This window comes from Micropterus salmoides, unplaced genomic scaffold (genome assembly GCF_014851395.1).
Source record: "Micropterus salmoides isolate LMB-PRFRI ecotype aquatic unplaced genomic scaffold, ASM1485139v1 Ms_hic_scaffold_3067, whole genome shotgun sequence".
NCBI lineage: Eukaryota > Metazoa > Chordata > Actinopteri > Centrarchiformes > Centrarchidae > Micropterus > Micropterus salmoides.
Window position 1 is genome coordinate 6,671 of NW_024042337.1, and position 16,927 is coordinate 23,597.

The window sequence follows — 16,927 nt, forward strand, 5'->3', positions numbered from 1 at the left end:
CCTGCTATGACGTCAGTGATGCTTATTATTATTATTGATATTTTTAGTATATTCTAATGCTTATACTTTTGTACTTTTACTTTGGTATTTTTACACTGTGGTATTTTCACATTGTGGAATTACAATATTTACTTAAGTAAAACATCTCGATACTTATTCCACCATTGGTTACAACACCTGACACTTAGTTTAAATACTGATAATTATTATTGATGAAGATTGATATGAGAAATTCCAGAACATAATTATATATTATGTCCAAATACTTTGTAATCCCTTTGTATTCCATATACGATGTGGCATTTTTATGGTTTATATATACATAATATTCCACACTACAGAACAACATCTTTTATGTCTGAAACCACCTTGAGCATTACACCAAAACTAATTACCATCAATGTAATTACTCAAGTTCACACAGAGTCTCTGTTTACTAATGCACCATGTCTGTACCTCATGTTGTTTTAATGAATTTGGGCAGCAAAATGTCTCGACAGTCCTTATTTTCTCTTTTCGGCAGGCAGCAGAAAAGAGAAAGTGCTGGTTGATTTTTGCCAGTCATTACTTGAATTTCTAGAGGAAGTGAATCAAATCACAACTCCCAGTATACACATAAAAAAAAGAAGTAAAAGAGGGAATCGAGGATAGATTGACTAATTTGCGTAAAAAGGGAATTAACATCTAGGACAAAACCTTGAGGTTGTTCATATATTTCTTAGAAATGTATAAAGGTTTAAACACAACAGCATCCTATAACACGATTGATGTGGAGGTCTTGTTTTCATTGAAAAGGGAGAGGCTTGAATATATGGTAAATTTAAGTCAAAAAAAGTTCTAATGCTGCTCATAACAAGGAACAGCCTGCTGTGCCAGCTACTCTCACTTCCTCACTCGATTCATGAGATTGAGGAGACAAGAGGAAATGTGATAACGTCTCGTGTCACATGGAAAGAGATATCATTTCAACTCTTTTGATCTGAGAGGAACATTTTATTTGAGCAAAGGAAGCCACAATATTCAGCGAATACGACAGCTGTGATTAATCAGCTCTTCTTTGTGAGACACAGTGAGTATCAGGAACCATTATGTTTCTTGTTCTTTTCGTCATTGGTTGTTGTTTTTTTTTGGTTTTGTGCCATTTATAATAGGGTTAAAGAAACTGTCTGAACTCAGTTGTGCTTTTTCTGTTTCCACAAGGAATTACCAAACCTACATGATCATTCAGAAGAGTATTTCTTCTTTGTTACTCTTGTTGATGGACTATTTGTTTGTTTTATTGGATTCTAAGGGTGACCTTCTGCAGTTTTATTCACCAAGTGGACTTTCCATTGAGAAATTGAAATTCCTTGTTGGTTGAGACGAAGATTTAAAAATGGGTCCTGGAGTGAATAAGGAGAAAATGAAGCCAAGAGGAGGATCAAAATGTTATATATTAAGTGTTACTTTACTCTTGTGGAATATCAACAGATTAGTTATTCCAGTCGAAGGATTTTCACTTAGGTCTTGCCGAATCAGTTACAACAATGCCATATGTACCAAGAGTAAACTCACAGCTGTTCCTCAAGATATTCCCCCAACCGTGCAAGGTTTAGACTTGTCTGCAAACCAACTTATAAAAATACAATCATCAGATTTCAAACACTTATCACTTTTGACACAGTTAGATCTAAACCGAAACAGAATTTCAAAAATAGATACAGGAGCCTTTGCCAATCTGATTTCCCTCAAGAAGTTAAATCTAAACAATAACAAACTTGATAAACTTGTGGATAATCTTTTGATGGTTTGCGCAACCTCATGGAGCTAAGAATTAACAATAATCACATCAACAGTGTGGGATCTGCTACTTTCACGTCACTGAGAAGCTTGAGGTTTTTGGACATCTCTTGCAATAAACTGCGCAGCATAACAAAATTTAATTATACATTACAGTACCTGCCAAATCTACGAGTTCTGTCAATCAAAAGAAACGACTTAACCGTTTTTAATTCGTGGCAGCTGACAAACCGCTCACTACCGCTCACATCCCTTGATTTGTCTCAAAATTCCATTGCAGCCTTTAGGATCACTGCAGATGTATTTCCAAATCTCACCTGGTTTAACATGGGCGCCTCTTTTAAAAAGCACAAGATGATATGGGACGTGCGTAACGAGACTTTTCTTAGTCAAGTGTCTACTCTTGATATAAGTGGGCTTCACTTGCCTGATGACATTAAAGCATTTCTAGGGAGCTTCAGTTCTCTGACTTCACTGAGGATGAATGGAATGAAACGTAACAGACTACCAGCACTGATCAACATTTCCTGCACCATCCCGTCAGTGACCACACTCCAACTCCGAAGTAACAATCTCACTTTTGTCGATTCAGATATGTTTCAGTTGTGCATTAATGTAACAGAATTAGATTTAACAAGTACTTACATAACAAATATCCAAGATGAGGCCTTCAGATCTATTCGAGGTTTAAGGATCTTGAGTCTGAGTCGTAACAGAATTGCATCCGTTCCAGCTGCCACAAGGAATATACCAACTCTCTCAGAGCTGGATCTCAGCACTAACCTCATCGCCTCACTCGGATGTCACGATTTCGCCAATCTGACAAAGCTCAGACAGCTCAACCTGTATAATAATAAAATCTCAGCTCTACAAGAGTGTCTTTTCAAGGATTTAATAGGATTGCAAGTTTTAAAGCTACAGAACAACCAAATCTCCATACTAAACGGTGCTTTTAAAAAATACTTGCCAAATCTTCGAAGACTGCATTTGAATGAAAATAAACTCACTGCCATTGAATATGGAGACTTTCAGGGTCTGAAGTCACTCCAGAACTTGTCATTGCATCAAAATCAAATACAATCCATTAAAAAGGGGTCTTTTATTGGATTGACAAGTCTTACAGATATTCAGCTGCAAAATAATGAGATTAAACAAGAGGAAATAAAAACATGCTTTAATGTTCTGACAAATTTAAGAAGATTGGAATTGAGGGACAATCACATTAAGTACAAAGACAGTTCAGCTTTGCCTAATCCACCATTTTCTCAGCTGTCCCTTCTGGAGACATTAGCTATTCCTGCACAACACTACAGGGGGAGGTCCCAGCTGCCTCGTAACTTCCTGCAAGGTTTGACAAATCTATTGGTTTTTAATATCAGGAACATTCAACTTTTGTACCTGCACAAAGATATGTTTAATTACACGCCTCGACTGCAGACACTTGACATTAGCTCAAATGAACTAAAGGATCTCTCTCCGGATTTGTTTTCCCCAATTGGAAGCCTAAAAAGCCTCTACATATCTAGAACAAATCTTCAGTCTCTAGATTTCTTTATAGAAGCCAACCTTACTAATCTCGAGTTCCTTCAGGCAAGAAAGAATATGTATTCAGTAATCAGTGAGGAAGTAATAAAGTCCCTACCAGCTCTTATTTATATGGATTTTCAAGGCAATAGTTTCACTTGTGACTGTGATAACGCCTGGTTCCTCCAGTGGACGCAAAACAATACCAATACGCAAGTTTTTGACGCCTACAACTTTGGGTGCAACTATCCTCCAGACTATAAAGATACAAAACTGTTGGACCTCAATATCAACTCCTGCTCAGTTAGCATAGACTTCATCTACTTTGTCTCCATCACATCCATAATCCTCCTGTTCATGGTGGCGTCCTTCACCTGCCATTTCCTGAGGTGGCAACTGGTCTACGCCTACTACTACTTCTTGGCTTTGCTCTTTGACACAAAACATAGAAACAAGCAAGCTCCTTATCAGTATGATGCCTTTATCTCCTACAACAACCATGATGAGCCATGGGTAATCAGAGAGCTGTTGCCAAAACTGGAAGGAGAGCAGGGCTGGAGATTGTGTCTGCACCATCGAGACTTTGAGCCAGGTAAGATGATCCTATTTGCCCCAATTGAGCTTTAATGGGAAAGTCTGAATTCAAAGTGTAATCCACTGAAGTAGCCATGCTAGTTGCATTTTGGGATGGCAATAGCAATGCCAGTCTGTTGTTGTGTCAGCGTGTCGGCCGGTCCAGACAGAAATATCAGCTGGATAGCCATTAAATTTTGTACAGATGTCCATGAACATACTAATGACTTCAGTGATCTCCTGACTTTTCTTTTGGTGCCACCAGTAAGTTTACATTACTAGCTTTTAGAACAATGTCTCTTTTGCTTTTATAATTCATTTGCACACATTCATGTTCCCCTCAGGATGAATCATAATATCTTTGGCGTAATTTTTCATCCAGCACCATATCCAAGTCAAAGTTTAAATTCATCAATACCTGCAAAAGTAATTACATTCCCATCAGCCTGAGCTATTTAACAACAGTGTTGAACAAGCTAAATGTCAGCATGGCTGTAGACGCTTAGTCTTGTTTACCTATGTAGAAGTTTCACATTTTCTATTGTCAATGCTGAGCACGTTCCAACAATTTGACAGTTACTCAGGTCAAAATGAACGTTGAGTCTTAAATGAAGCTTGGTGATGGTGATGGCATTCAGAGACTGATAATTTAAACATGTATACAAAGTTATAAATAAATAAAAAATGCTTTTTAAGATGTATATTTTCACAATAGCAAAGCAAAGTGTGCTCTTGGTGTCCTCTAACTGGATCAAACACAAACAGGCAGAAGCACCTCTGTCCTCTGTCTTCATAAATGTAGCTGTTAAACCAAATGTGCTGCTTTTTTGTACATGTATCAAACTGTGCCGCCCGGTAGAGAGCTGTAATACAGAAGAGTGCATATGAAATAAAGATGAATTTCATTGTCATACAACAAATAAAAGACATATTTCATCCATAGATATTAGAATAAATAAGATCAGCCTGCGATGCTTTCTAGAGCTTGACCATGACAACTTTAATGGACTGTCTGCAGTGCGTTATGGTCCACCGGCTTTAAAAACAAAATATGTCTCTCCTTTAGGCTACAAGATAACTTGTTTCACTGTGTAAGAATTCAAAGTTCAGGAGAATGTGTTGGTCTGACTGGGGTGTACAAACGGCCCCTCCCATCTTGGACCGATCTTCGTTTTTGCTGAAATCTGATTGGCTCAACTGGGCTGATCAGAGAAGTTTACTTTCCATTTGGAGCGAACTTAATCTCCAAACGTTTCGTCGGGGCTGAAGTCAGCGCTGGGCTGTGTGATAGGCTCAACAGAGACAGTAAAAAAATAAGAAAAAATGTTGGCATAAGAGGCAGCTAAATGTGCCAAAATAATGTCTTTATGTATATTAGCTGTGGAGGTGATGCACAGGGACAGGGTGATGATGACCCCAGTCATGTTGATGAGGAGGGAGAGAAGGGACAGGAGGAGCAGTAGGAGGAGAAGATAAATGCAACCAGACAAAACAGTGAAAGGTACAGAGGCAGTGTGTCTTAAGAATTAGAGAATGGATAATTGTAAGTCATGTTTATTACTGATTTCCTTCTAGTGCATATGTAACTGTACAATCAGTAAAAGCAGAGGGGAAGCTGAGAATGGGAGAGGCCTACTCAGAGATGAGGGATTTGATTTTTATACACACACATACACACTGCTGTATTTTATGGCAATGCATTGTAGTTTTTGAGTATATTTAATTATTTTTAGCCCTCTGACTGACTCAGGCTTGCCTGACCTGATCTGGTTCAGTGCAGAGCTGCCTTGCTTATACAAACTGAAGAGGCAGGTGTCATCCTGAAGTTTCTTGAAGGTCTTCAGCATAATCTGATTCACTGTATACAACAAAAACACTAATATGTCTTGTCACCCCCCCCAAAAGGGCGCTCGCATAAAAGGCCTCTCCGTCTCAAAGTCCCGGGCTGAATTTCAGTCCCAGTATATCCCTGATGGTGCCTGTTACTTACAGTCATCTGTACTCCACAAGGTGTCACCATAGTACTTCCTACACTGTGCCATCAGAAGACTATGGATTATGATTCATTCCTTTTTTCCTTTCCTCTTCCTCAGGTAGACCGATCATAGACAACATTACGAATGGCATCTATGGAAGCAGGAAGACCATCTGTGTGATCAGTCGCAGATACCTCGAGAGTGAGTGGTGCTCCAGAGAGATCCAGGCAGCCAGGTAAAGCGTCAGCTGACTTTAAACATCTCTGAGCTGAGACAGGTGGCAGTATAACCCCTCATTAACTCCGTATGAAGCCAGTTTGTGTGATTAATCCAACACTGGCTGTTCCCACTATGCTTATTCTGTATAATAGGTGGTTTTTAGAGTGAGGCTATATACTCTACATGAACTGCTGATACACATTAAGTATTTTAATACTTAGCCATTGGAATAAGGAATTGAAAGGTTGAACCTATCACACTCTGACTTGGCAGGTTATTTCTAAACAGGTGACTGTGAAAATACTGAATCTGGCTCTATCCCATTTTTTTGTTCATACATCACAATGTACCCATAAAAAGGAGCCAGTCTAAAGTCAAGTTTACAACCAAATGGAGCGCAGATATTAACTAGAAAACAATGCAGAAAATATGATGGAAATATGTCTTTTATGTTTGTTTAATTTTAACAGCTGCATTTTTAAAGTGTCCAACTGAAAAAGTCAGCCTGTTTCCGTTGCATCTTGATGCTTTGTCTTCTTTTTGATCTTCCAAGTTTTCTTATGCACTAACTGATAACGTGCAAATGAGCTGAAACTCACTTTACTTTTTTTTTGCAGATACTACACCAAAATTGTAGCAAGTAGGGGAGACCGGGGAGGGTTGTAACATTTCTGACATTTCTGTCTGCGTCTCAGAGTCTGCAACACAGATTCAATTCAATTCAATTCAATTTTATTTATATAGCGCCAAATCACAACAACAGTTATCTCACAGCGCTTTTCATAAAAGAGCAGGTCTAGACCGTACTCTGTGATGATATTTACAGAAGCCCAACAGTTCCCACCAAGAGCAAGCACTAGGCGACAGAGGCAAGGAAAAACTTCCTTTTAAGAGGCAGAAACCTCGAGCAGAACCATGGCTCAGGGTGGGCGGCCATCTGCCTCGACCGGTTGGGGTGAGAGAGAGAGAGAGAGAAAGAGAGAGAGAAGAGAGTGAAAGAGAGAGAGAGAGAGAAAGAGAGAGAGAGAGAGAGAGAGGGATGTAAGGAGAGAGAGAGGGGAGGGAGGCAGCCTACACAATATACACACAGAGGTACAGACAGCGAAGGTAATGTTGCTATAAACTAAATGAAAAATGGTACAGATATTTATAATAGTGTTAATGGTAACCATCGTAATGTTAATGATTATAATAACAATAAGACTAGCAACAATAGTCGTTGCAGTAGAGGGTGTCGAGCAGGAACACGGGGGCAGCAGGCGACCCGCAGCCACAGATCCAGACTCCACAGCTCCAGAGCCAGAAAACCTGCAGGAAGTGATAGGAGGAGAGAGGAGAGGGACGAGAAAGCACAAGACTACCAGAAAGGGGAGAAGTTGTGTTAGTAACATGCAATAATGGGATAAGGTTGCATACAGAGGGAGAGAAAGTAGAGGAGAGAGGAGCTCAGTGCATCATGGGAAATCCCCCGGCAGTCTAGGCCTATAGCAGCATAACTAAGGGATGGTTCAGGACTACCTGAGCCAGCCCTAACTATAAGCTTTATCAAAGAGGAAAGTCTTAAGCCTACTCTTAAATGTGGAGATGGTGTCTGCCTCCTGAACCCAAACTGGAACCTGGTTCCACAGGAGAGGAGCTTGATAGCTGAACGCTCTGGCTCCTAGTCTACTTTTGGAGACTCTAGGAACCACAAGTAACCCTGCATTCTGGGAGCGCAGTGCTCTGGTGGGGTAGTAAGGTACTATGAGCTCTTTAAGATAAGATGGTGCCTGACCATTAAGAGCTTTGTAGGTAAGAAGAATGATTTTAAATTCTATTCTGGATTTTACTGGAAGCCAATGCAAAGAAGCTAAAACAGGAGAAATGTGATCTCTTTTCCTGGTTCCTGTCAGAACACGTGCTGCAGCATTCTGGATCAGCTGAAGAGTCTTAATGGACTTTTTCGAGCAGCCTGATAATAAGGAATTGCAGTAATCCAGCCTAGAAGTAACAAATGCATGGACTAGTTTTTCTGCATCATTTTTAGACAGGATGTTCCTGATTTTCGCAATATTACGTAGGTGAAAAAAGGCGGTCCTTGAAATTTGCTTAATGTGGGACTTAAACGACATGTCCTGATCAAAGATAACTCCAAGATTCCTCACAGTGGTGCTGGAGGCCAAGGCGATGCCATCCAGGGAAACTATATCTTTAGATAATGCGTCACGGAGGTGCTTAGGCCCCAGAACAATAACTTCAGTTTTATCTGAGTTTAACATAAGAAAATTACAGCTCATCCAGGTTTTAACATCCTGAAGGCACATTTGAAGTTTAGCTAACTGATGAGTTTCATCTGGCTTGATCGATAGATATAACTGAGTATCATCTGCATAACAATGAAAGCTTATGGAATGTTTCCTGATAATATTGCCTAAAGGAAGCATATATAAAGTGAAGAGGATTGGTCCAAGGACAGATCCTTGAGGAACTCCATGAGTAACTTTGGCGTGCATGGAGGACTCATCGTTAACATGTACAAACTGAAATCGATCTGATAAATAGGACTTAAACCAGCTTAGAGCGGTTCCTTTAATGCCAATGAAATATTCCAGTCTCTGCAATAGGATCTGATGGTCAATGGTATCAAATGCAGCACTAAGATCTAATAAAACCAGTACAGAGACAAGTCCTTTGTCTGATGCAATAAGGAGGTCATTAGTAATTTTCACCAGTGCTGTCTCTGTGCTATGATGAGCTCTAAATCCTGACTGAAAATCCTCAAATAAACTATTGCTCTGTAGAAAGTCACACAGCTGTTTAGCAACTGCTTTCTCCAGAACCTTAGAGAGAAATGGAAGGTTAGATATAGGTCTATAGTTGATAAAACATCCGGATCAAGTTTGGGCTTTTTCAGAAGAGGTTTAATTACAGCTACTTTAAAGTACTGTGGTACATAGCCTGTTGATAAAGATAGATTGATCATATCTAGTATAGAGGTGCTGACTAAGGGTAAAACATCTTTAAGCAGCCTAGTCGGGATGGGGTCTAAGAGGCAGGTTGATGGTTTAGATGAAGAAATTATTGAAGTTAGTTGGTAAAGATTGAGGGAAGCAAAACAGTCTAAACATGTATCTGGTTCTACAGCTGTTTCTAAGGTTCCTGAGTTAAGAGATAAGTCGGTGCCAATTGAGGGCAGGTCTTGGTGAATTTTGTCTCTAATAGCTAGAATTTTATCATTAAAGAAGCTCATGAAGTCGTAACTACTGAGAGCTATGGGAATACTTGGCTCAATAGAGCTGTGACTCTCTGTCAGCCTGGCTACAGTGCTGAAAAGAAACCTGGGGTTGTTCCTATTTTCCTCTATTAATGACGAGTAGTACGCTGCTCTGGCATTACGGAGGGCCTTCCTATAAGTTTTAAGACTATCTTGCCAAATTAAACGAGAATTTTCCACTTTGGTGGAACGCCAATTCCTCTCAAGTTTCCGTGATATTTGCTTTAATTTGCGAGTTTCAGTATTATACCATGGAGCTAACCGTCTTTGTTTTAGTATTTTCTTTTTTAGAGGGGCTACAGAGTCGAGTGTCATTCGCAGCGAGCCAGCAGCACTATCAACAAGATGATCGATTTGGGAGGGACTGAAATTAGCATAGGAGTCCTCCGTTACTTTGTGACTAGATAATGTATTTAGAGCTGATGGAATCGCATCCTTAAATTTAGCTATAGCACTATCAGACAGACATCTTGTATAGAAATTTTTGCCCAATGGCGAGTAGTTCAGCAATACAAACTCAAAAGTTATCAAACAGTGGTCGGATAAAGAGGGATTCTGTGGGAACACCACTAAATGTTCAATTTCAATACCATACACCAAAACAAGGTCAGGGTGTGGTTAAAACAGTGAGTCGGTTCATGAACACTCTGAGAGAAGCCGATGGAATCTAACAAAGAGATAAACGCAGTACTGAAGCTGTCATTCTCAACATCTACATGAATATTAAAATCCCCTACAATAATAACTTTGTCCGTTTTAAGGACTAAAGTTGACAAAAACTCTGCAAATTCAGATAAGAATTCAGAATACGGGCCAGGTGCTCGGTACACTATAACAAAAAGAATTGGTTGCAGTGATTTCCAACTTGGGTGCGAAAGACTAAGAACAAGACTTTCAAATGAGTTATAGTTTAGTTTAGGTTTAGAGCTGATTAATAGGCTAGAGTCGAAGATAGCTGCAACTCCACCTCCTCGGCCTGTGCCTCGAGGAATGTGAGTATTAATATGACTGGGAGGGGTGGATTCATTTAGGCTAACATATTCTCCATCACCCAGCCAGGTTTCAGTAAGACCAAATAAATCAATATCATAATCTGATATTAGTTCATTTACTAGTACACCTTTAGAAGAGAGAGATCTGATGTTTAAGAGTCCACATTTAACTCTCCTATTCGTTTGCACTATTGCTCTTGTGGTTTTAATTTTTATGAGGTTTTTATGCACAGCTCCTCTTCTGTTTACCTTTTTAAATAATTTCGATGGTCGGGGGACAGACACCGTCACTATAGGGTTTTCACTAAGTAACTCCTGAAATGGAGGAGCAGAGAAGTGTGTTAGACTGCGACTCTGCGTAGGGTTTTGGGTGGGTAACTGCTGAAAAAGAAGGGCAGAGAAGTGTGTTAAACTGCGACTCTGCCTCCTGGTCTCAACTCTGGGTTGTCATGGATTTGGTCCACTAATAAACTTGGCCAGATTTCTAGAAATGAGAGCTGCTCCTTCCCAAGTGGGATGGATGCCGTCTCTCCGGATCAGACCAGGTCTTCCCCAGAAAGTCTGCCAATGATCAACAAAGCCCACATCGTTTGCTGGACACCACCTCGACAACCAGCGGCGGAATGACGACATGCGGCTATACATGTCATCACTGGTCAGATTTGGCAGGGGTCCAGAGAAAACTACGGTGTCCGACATTGTTTTTGCATATGTACACACCGACTCAACATTAATCTTAGTGACCTCCGATTGGCGTAACCGGGAGTCATTACCGCCGACGTGAATAACAATCTTACTGTATTTACGTTTATCCTTAGCCAGCAGTTTCAAATAAGACTCAATGTCGCCCGCTCTGGCCCCAGGGATGCACTTAACTATGGCCGCTGGCTTCGCTAAATTCACGTTTCTCAAAATGGAGCTGCCAATGATCAGAGTTGGTTTCTCAGCGGGTGTGTCGCTGAGTGGGGAAAATCTGTTAGAAACGTGAACAGGTTGATGATGCCCCGTGGACTTTGAATGCTTACTATTCCTCCTTCGGACAGTCACCCAGCCCCCCTTTCCTGGCTGCACAGGGGATGCCGGAGGACGGCTACCAGAGGCTAACTCAGGCCGTTCCGCACCGACTACCGGGGACTGGCTAGCTACAGTAGCTAAAGACTGATCTACCAGGTGCGGAGCCGGACTTCTAACTCACTGAGCCTCGCCTCCATGTCTATAAATAAACTACACTTATTACATGTACCATTACCGCTAAAGGAGGCAGAGGAGTAACTAAACATCTGACACACCGAGCAGGAGAAAGTAGGAGAGAGAGAGGGAGAAGGAGAAGCCATCGCTAGCTGCTAAGCTAAAGTCGCTAACGGCTAAGCTAAAGTACTGTAGCGTCAGTTACCAAAACTTTAGAACAACTATGAGATTGAACAGCAGTCACTAAAAGATGGAAAGAACTGTGAGTGCTTAGGCAAAATTACTGTAAAGAATAAGTGTTTAGCGAACAGTTGGCCGCTGTAATCAAACAAATGTAACTGTTATTTAGCGAGAGCAGCACAACACGGTACCAACACACAAGCACCGGAAACGGAAATGAGTCGACACGCTTACCGCAATACGTCAGATAGAAAATGCATAGTGAAGTCTCAAACACAGGGAAGGGTGATTCAAGTATTACTGTCAGTCATAGTAGTTAACATAACAATACAATTAAATAAAATGTGCTAATGTGCACCAGCTGAACATTAGTGTGTGTGTGTTTGTGCATGTCTCTCTTGCATCATCACAGTGGTGACAGACATATGGCATTCCAGGAATGTGGGCCTCATGGGCCCGCAGGGAAGCCTACAGGTCCTACAATAACATTTGAACATAATAATAAAACAATTCAACATTTCTGTGTGTGTAAGAAAACATATAAATATAACACAACTTTTTCTTGGAGTAGGTTGTAACATTTTCATTGTTGTTACAACTAAACCAGGCTCTTTTAGCCATGAACTAGCTTACCTTACAGTGTACAGACGAAACATTAGCACTTACAACTTGCATGAGGGACATAGGCACACAATCAACATGATGTAAGTTTGATGAGTTCCTGGCAAGTTCATCAAATTCTTCTTTCTAAAATTGGCTAGGCCTGCTACAGGGTGAATCAAGTGATTCGTTCCACATTGGAGAAATTGGACTTGTCACAACTGACTCATGTTACAACCTTCCTTGGTCTCCCCTATGCCATGAGTGAAATAATCTGTTAAATCACACACTTGTTTCTGTAAGATTTATTTTTAAAAAAAAAACATGTTGTTACTATCATCATGAGCTTTGCCCTAATGTTAAACAAGACAAGTCTGAAACTGAAAACTTAAAGGAGAAGCAAAAATATTTTCAGACAACTTTTCTCTGTTTTACACGTATCATTGTAAATTTTATACCTCAGGGATTTTTTCTTTTGATTAGACGAAACAAGCAGTTCAAATCTGAGAACTTGTGGTGGTCTTTTTTTTACATTTTAGAGACAAAACATTTAGTTTATAAATAACAATATAAGATTGATTAATGGATGATGAAAACATTCGAGTTACTGGGTTAAAGAGAAATCTCACAGCATGATATGATGAGTGTCCTCTTCCTCAGCCATCCTTCTTTTTCTTTGGTGTAGCTTCCGTCTGTTTGATGAGAAGAAGGACGTGCTGATCCTGGTGTTTCTGGAGGAGATTCCCACCTTTCAGCTGTCTCCTTTCTACCGCATGAGGAAGATGCTGAAGAGGCGGACCTACCTGAGCTGGCCGCGGGCCGGGGAGCACACCGAGCTGTTCTGGAAGAAACTCTGCCAGGCTCTGAAGAGCGGAGAAGATCATGGTGAGGACAGGTTCCGCCTCACTGTCGTGGACAGACCGTGACAGAAAGGAAATACAATCCTGTCTGTGTGAGGTTCACAGCCAAGAGCAGTTTACTGGTTAGGAATTTGTTTTATTACTAAATTGCCAAAGGTACATCTGAAGGAGGTTCCTGCTATTATATGCAAACTGAAATGGAAAATCAGGAGCCACAACCGTCTATGCCACCAAACTGGAAGCCCAAGTTATGACTTATTCATTTTTCCATTCCAAGACTGAGTATGCGAGCTCCTGTGCCTTTAACGTCTCTGTTGAGCCAGTGAACATAATGGCAGATAAATAGGTGGCAGAGAATTAAATATACACTGCAATGTATATAATATCATCACCTCATCAAAAATACTTTAGCTCAATAAATTAAAACATATAGAAAATCTGAGCAGGTTCAGAGAAGAGCTTCTGAACTAATTCCAGGTCTGAAAAAGATTTCACATGGAGAGGTTAATAATATTACCGACTCAAGTATACAGGAGATATAGAGGAGGCATGACTGAGGTATATATGCTTGTTCACATAATATATGATATCACAGCCAAGCTTCCACTTTTGGAGTTCCAACATCTTCACACTCTTAATAAATTCTGGTCAACAAAGATGTTTTGCATAATTATAATGCTTATTTGTGATCATTTGTGACATTACTGTGATTTTAAGTAAGTTGTGTTATTTTTATGGTTTGTTTTGAGATGTAGGGTCTGATATGCAGAATGTATATCCTGTGCCAAAAAACAAATATCACATCTCCACTCTACTTGCCTGTTGGGTTTGATAAAAGTCACAGATCCCTTTCAGATAATTTTTTTCAAACAGTCAGCTGTGCAGTGATACAATCTGTGAACCTGCCGCAGTTTCATTTCACTCTAATAGACAGGGTGCAGGAAGGTTTTCCATTACATAATATTAAAATTATTAGTTTCATTACCTTTGAAGTCTGTGCAGCTTCAGGCACAAAAACAACTTCTTCAGGTTTCCAAACATAATAAATGAGTAAGAACAAAGTAGTAGGTAACAATAGAATAAAGTCTCAGGTTTGAATATTTAAAAGGAGAAAAGTGTATGTTAAGGGGTTTAAGGGCTAATGTATCATTGATTAATTTGACATGCATTTCTGAATCTGCTGTTTAAATTATTATTATTATTATTTTATTTTTATTGCAACTTTATTGTTCATTATTAGCCAGACAACAATCTCTCTTTCAAATCTGTCCTCTTGTCTTAGTATTGTTACTATTTTACTGCGTCTGCATATTTCAAAGTGCTCATGTTGATTTCTTGCAGTCTAATTGACTTTTACTGACTGATTTATCAGTTTACAGTAGTAATTTGCCCATGTATATTTTAAAAATTTTAAGACAAAAACGTTCTCCTTCTTTTCATATGATTTGTTCTATATAAATAAAATGAAATGCTCAAGTCTCAATTTCAAGTATTCTTTAAATGTCATAGCTGAAAAAGTTGTGTTGAAGCTATGAAATGACCTGTGTGGACATGAATGTATGGAAACCCATTTTGTCAGTTTTCTTAAACACCTCTGTTTTAATAAAATCTTTGACAATATCAATAACAATTACAGCTTTTTGAGAAGACAGTGCTTCATACTTTATCTCTCTAACATCAGAATGCCAGAGTTGGTCAACATCAAGACAAAATATACAAAACATATTGCAAAACCTTTAAAAAACAATGTGTCCTTTTTCATTTTGTTGATACTGTAGTGTCAGCTTACAGTTTACTATGTATTAAGAATACTACACTCCCCTGTTTATAAAACAGAACACACATAAGAAAAATGTTCTTGTTAAAGAATTAGAGAAGATTTAAGTTACATTTTTTTTCACTGGCATATTGGGTTCTTGGGTGCAGGAATGTGTAAAGAGAAGAGTCATATGCTGCAGACGTTAGCTGCTGTATAGAGTTTAAACTGATGTGTTGTTGCCTCGGGTTCCCTCTACTAAGCGCCGCCTCCTTTCTCTGTAAAAAATAGAAACATAACATGAATTTGGTTCAGCATTTGGTTTGAGTACCAAAAGAATATAGGAAAAACTACATTACAGAGAGACATGAGTATACTCACTCCAAGCAGCCAATCCCTCTCAGTGTCCATGAGGCTGATGGGTTGGCGCACACAAACCTCCCTGGAACATGGAAGCTGTGGGATCCAAGAAAACAATGAGGAAATTATCTCACATGAATGCTGACGAGACACCTTCCCTCCCTGTGGTCTCATTCCTGTGGCCTCATTCCAGTTTGTCAGCTTGTATATTACCTGCAGAGTGTCTCTTATACTTATTTACAGTGTCACTTCACACAGAGTGACCCTATCCGAACTAGCTGCTCTCAAAAAGTCCGGCAGTGCTTCATGATTGATTTTGGGTCACTCTTTAACTGCCTGGAAACACAAGTAATGGAGTGTTGTGCGATTCAGATACACAGCCCAACCCACTACTATACTACTATAACCTATGTAAGTCTGAGTTGTGCAATATGTGCAATACCCTTTTACTCCTGCTGATTCCAGTTTTTAACTAATCATGTGAATTTTTGTAAATTATTTATTATTACCTGCGTGTCTTTTTATCTTATCTTATTTCTTTTTATCTTCATTGACTGTGCACTGAGGGGAGTTGCATTAGAGCCACGTTCAATGACAATAAAGCTTTCTGATTCAGATCCTGATTCTAGAGACAAAGCGATTAGTCAAATAATTGATTAGTCTATGGAAAGAATTTCTCAAATGTGATCATTTAAAACATAAATAAATAAATATATGTTGGGGTTTTAACTGTTCTGAGATAATGTAAAAGGCATTTTTCAATGTTTTCAATTGAGAAAATAGTCTGCAGATTAATTGATGATGAAATTATTCTTCTTGTAGGCTATTCTGCACATTTTATTTTATATAATGGACAACTTGCCTAAAAAGTCAATATCAGAGACCTGACCGGTTTGATATTTTATGCTATTGTTCTTAAGTGATAAATTTCACTCCTGATTTGTAACATTGTATCCTGACAGGAAACTATGACACGTTAACTCACATAATGGCATTGATGTCACAGGAAGTGTTGATGTTCTGCACGGTGTAGCCCAGCAGCCGTTTGCATGGCAACGGACGTCTGGCGTACCTCAGGCAGCAGCTCGCTGCAAAGACACACAAACTAATTGTAAACAAAATATGAACAACCTTTTCATTTAGATGCTGGAAATGCAACATTTAAACAAAATAGCAACACTAAAAGTTCATTTTCTTGCTTTTCACTATGTGAGACAAAATTATTTATATTGTTAGTTAGAGCTTTAAGATTTGCAGATACTTCATGTAATAATAAAGCAAAAGACAATATAGAACTTTTCCCTTTCCTATAACCTAAATCTACATTTGACAGGGATAACAGAAATCATTCAGTACTGTAGAAATCCAGGGTACTCCACATGTACGAGCAGTAATAGCTGAAGCACTCACCTGACTCTGTGCTGCCGATAAAGGTGGTGAGGATGACGAGGGAGCACAGGGCTGCCACTGCACACACTTTGCTGATTTCCATGTTTGTATAGTTGGTGTGGCTCCTCTGCCGGTCTGTGTCAATGTGTGAGGCTGTAGTAACTAAGTGTTATGATGTGCCTGAAGGCATTCAGTGAGAGTGCAAAGAGTCGTCATTGCTTTGACGCTTAAATATGCCATCTCCGGTTTTCCCCTGGGCAGGATTGTGTAATTCCATG

The 16,927-nt window shown here is 39.5% G+C and overlaps 2 protein-coding genes across 2 annotated transcripts; one reads left to right on the forward strand and one right to left on the reverse strand.

Moving 5' to 3' along the window:
• Positions 1 to 838: 838 nt before the first annotated feature.
• On the forward strand, positions 839 to 14,627 carry LOC119883983 (toll-like receptor 13). Its single transcript, XM_038694478.1, is given in 5 exon segments — positions 839 to 1,069; positions 1,201 to 1,775; positions 1,778 to 3,895; positions 5,970 to 6,087; positions 12,970 to 14,627. Coding segments are annotated over 4 exon segments (2,877 nt in total). The 5' UTR covers positions 839 to 1,069; positions 1,201 to 1,375; the 3' UTR covers positions 13,211 to 14,627.
• A 92-nt stretch (positions 14,628 to 14,719) lies between these two features.
• Positions 14,720 to 16,882, reverse strand: LOC119883985 (C-C motif chemokine 20-like). Its single transcript, XM_038694479.1, has 4 exons — positions 16,671 to 16,882; positions 16,246 to 16,348; positions 15,282 to 15,356; positions 14,720 to 15,178 (listed from the first exon to the last, which is right to left on the reverse strand). Exons 1-4 carry the CDS (start codon positions 16,750 to 16,752, stop codon positions 15,124 to 15,126), a joined length of 315 nt encoding a protein of 104 aa, XP_038550407.1. The 5' UTR covers positions 16,753 to 16,882; the 3' UTR covers positions 14,720 to 15,123.
• Between the last annotated feature and the right edge of the window lie 45 nt (positions 16,883 to 16,927).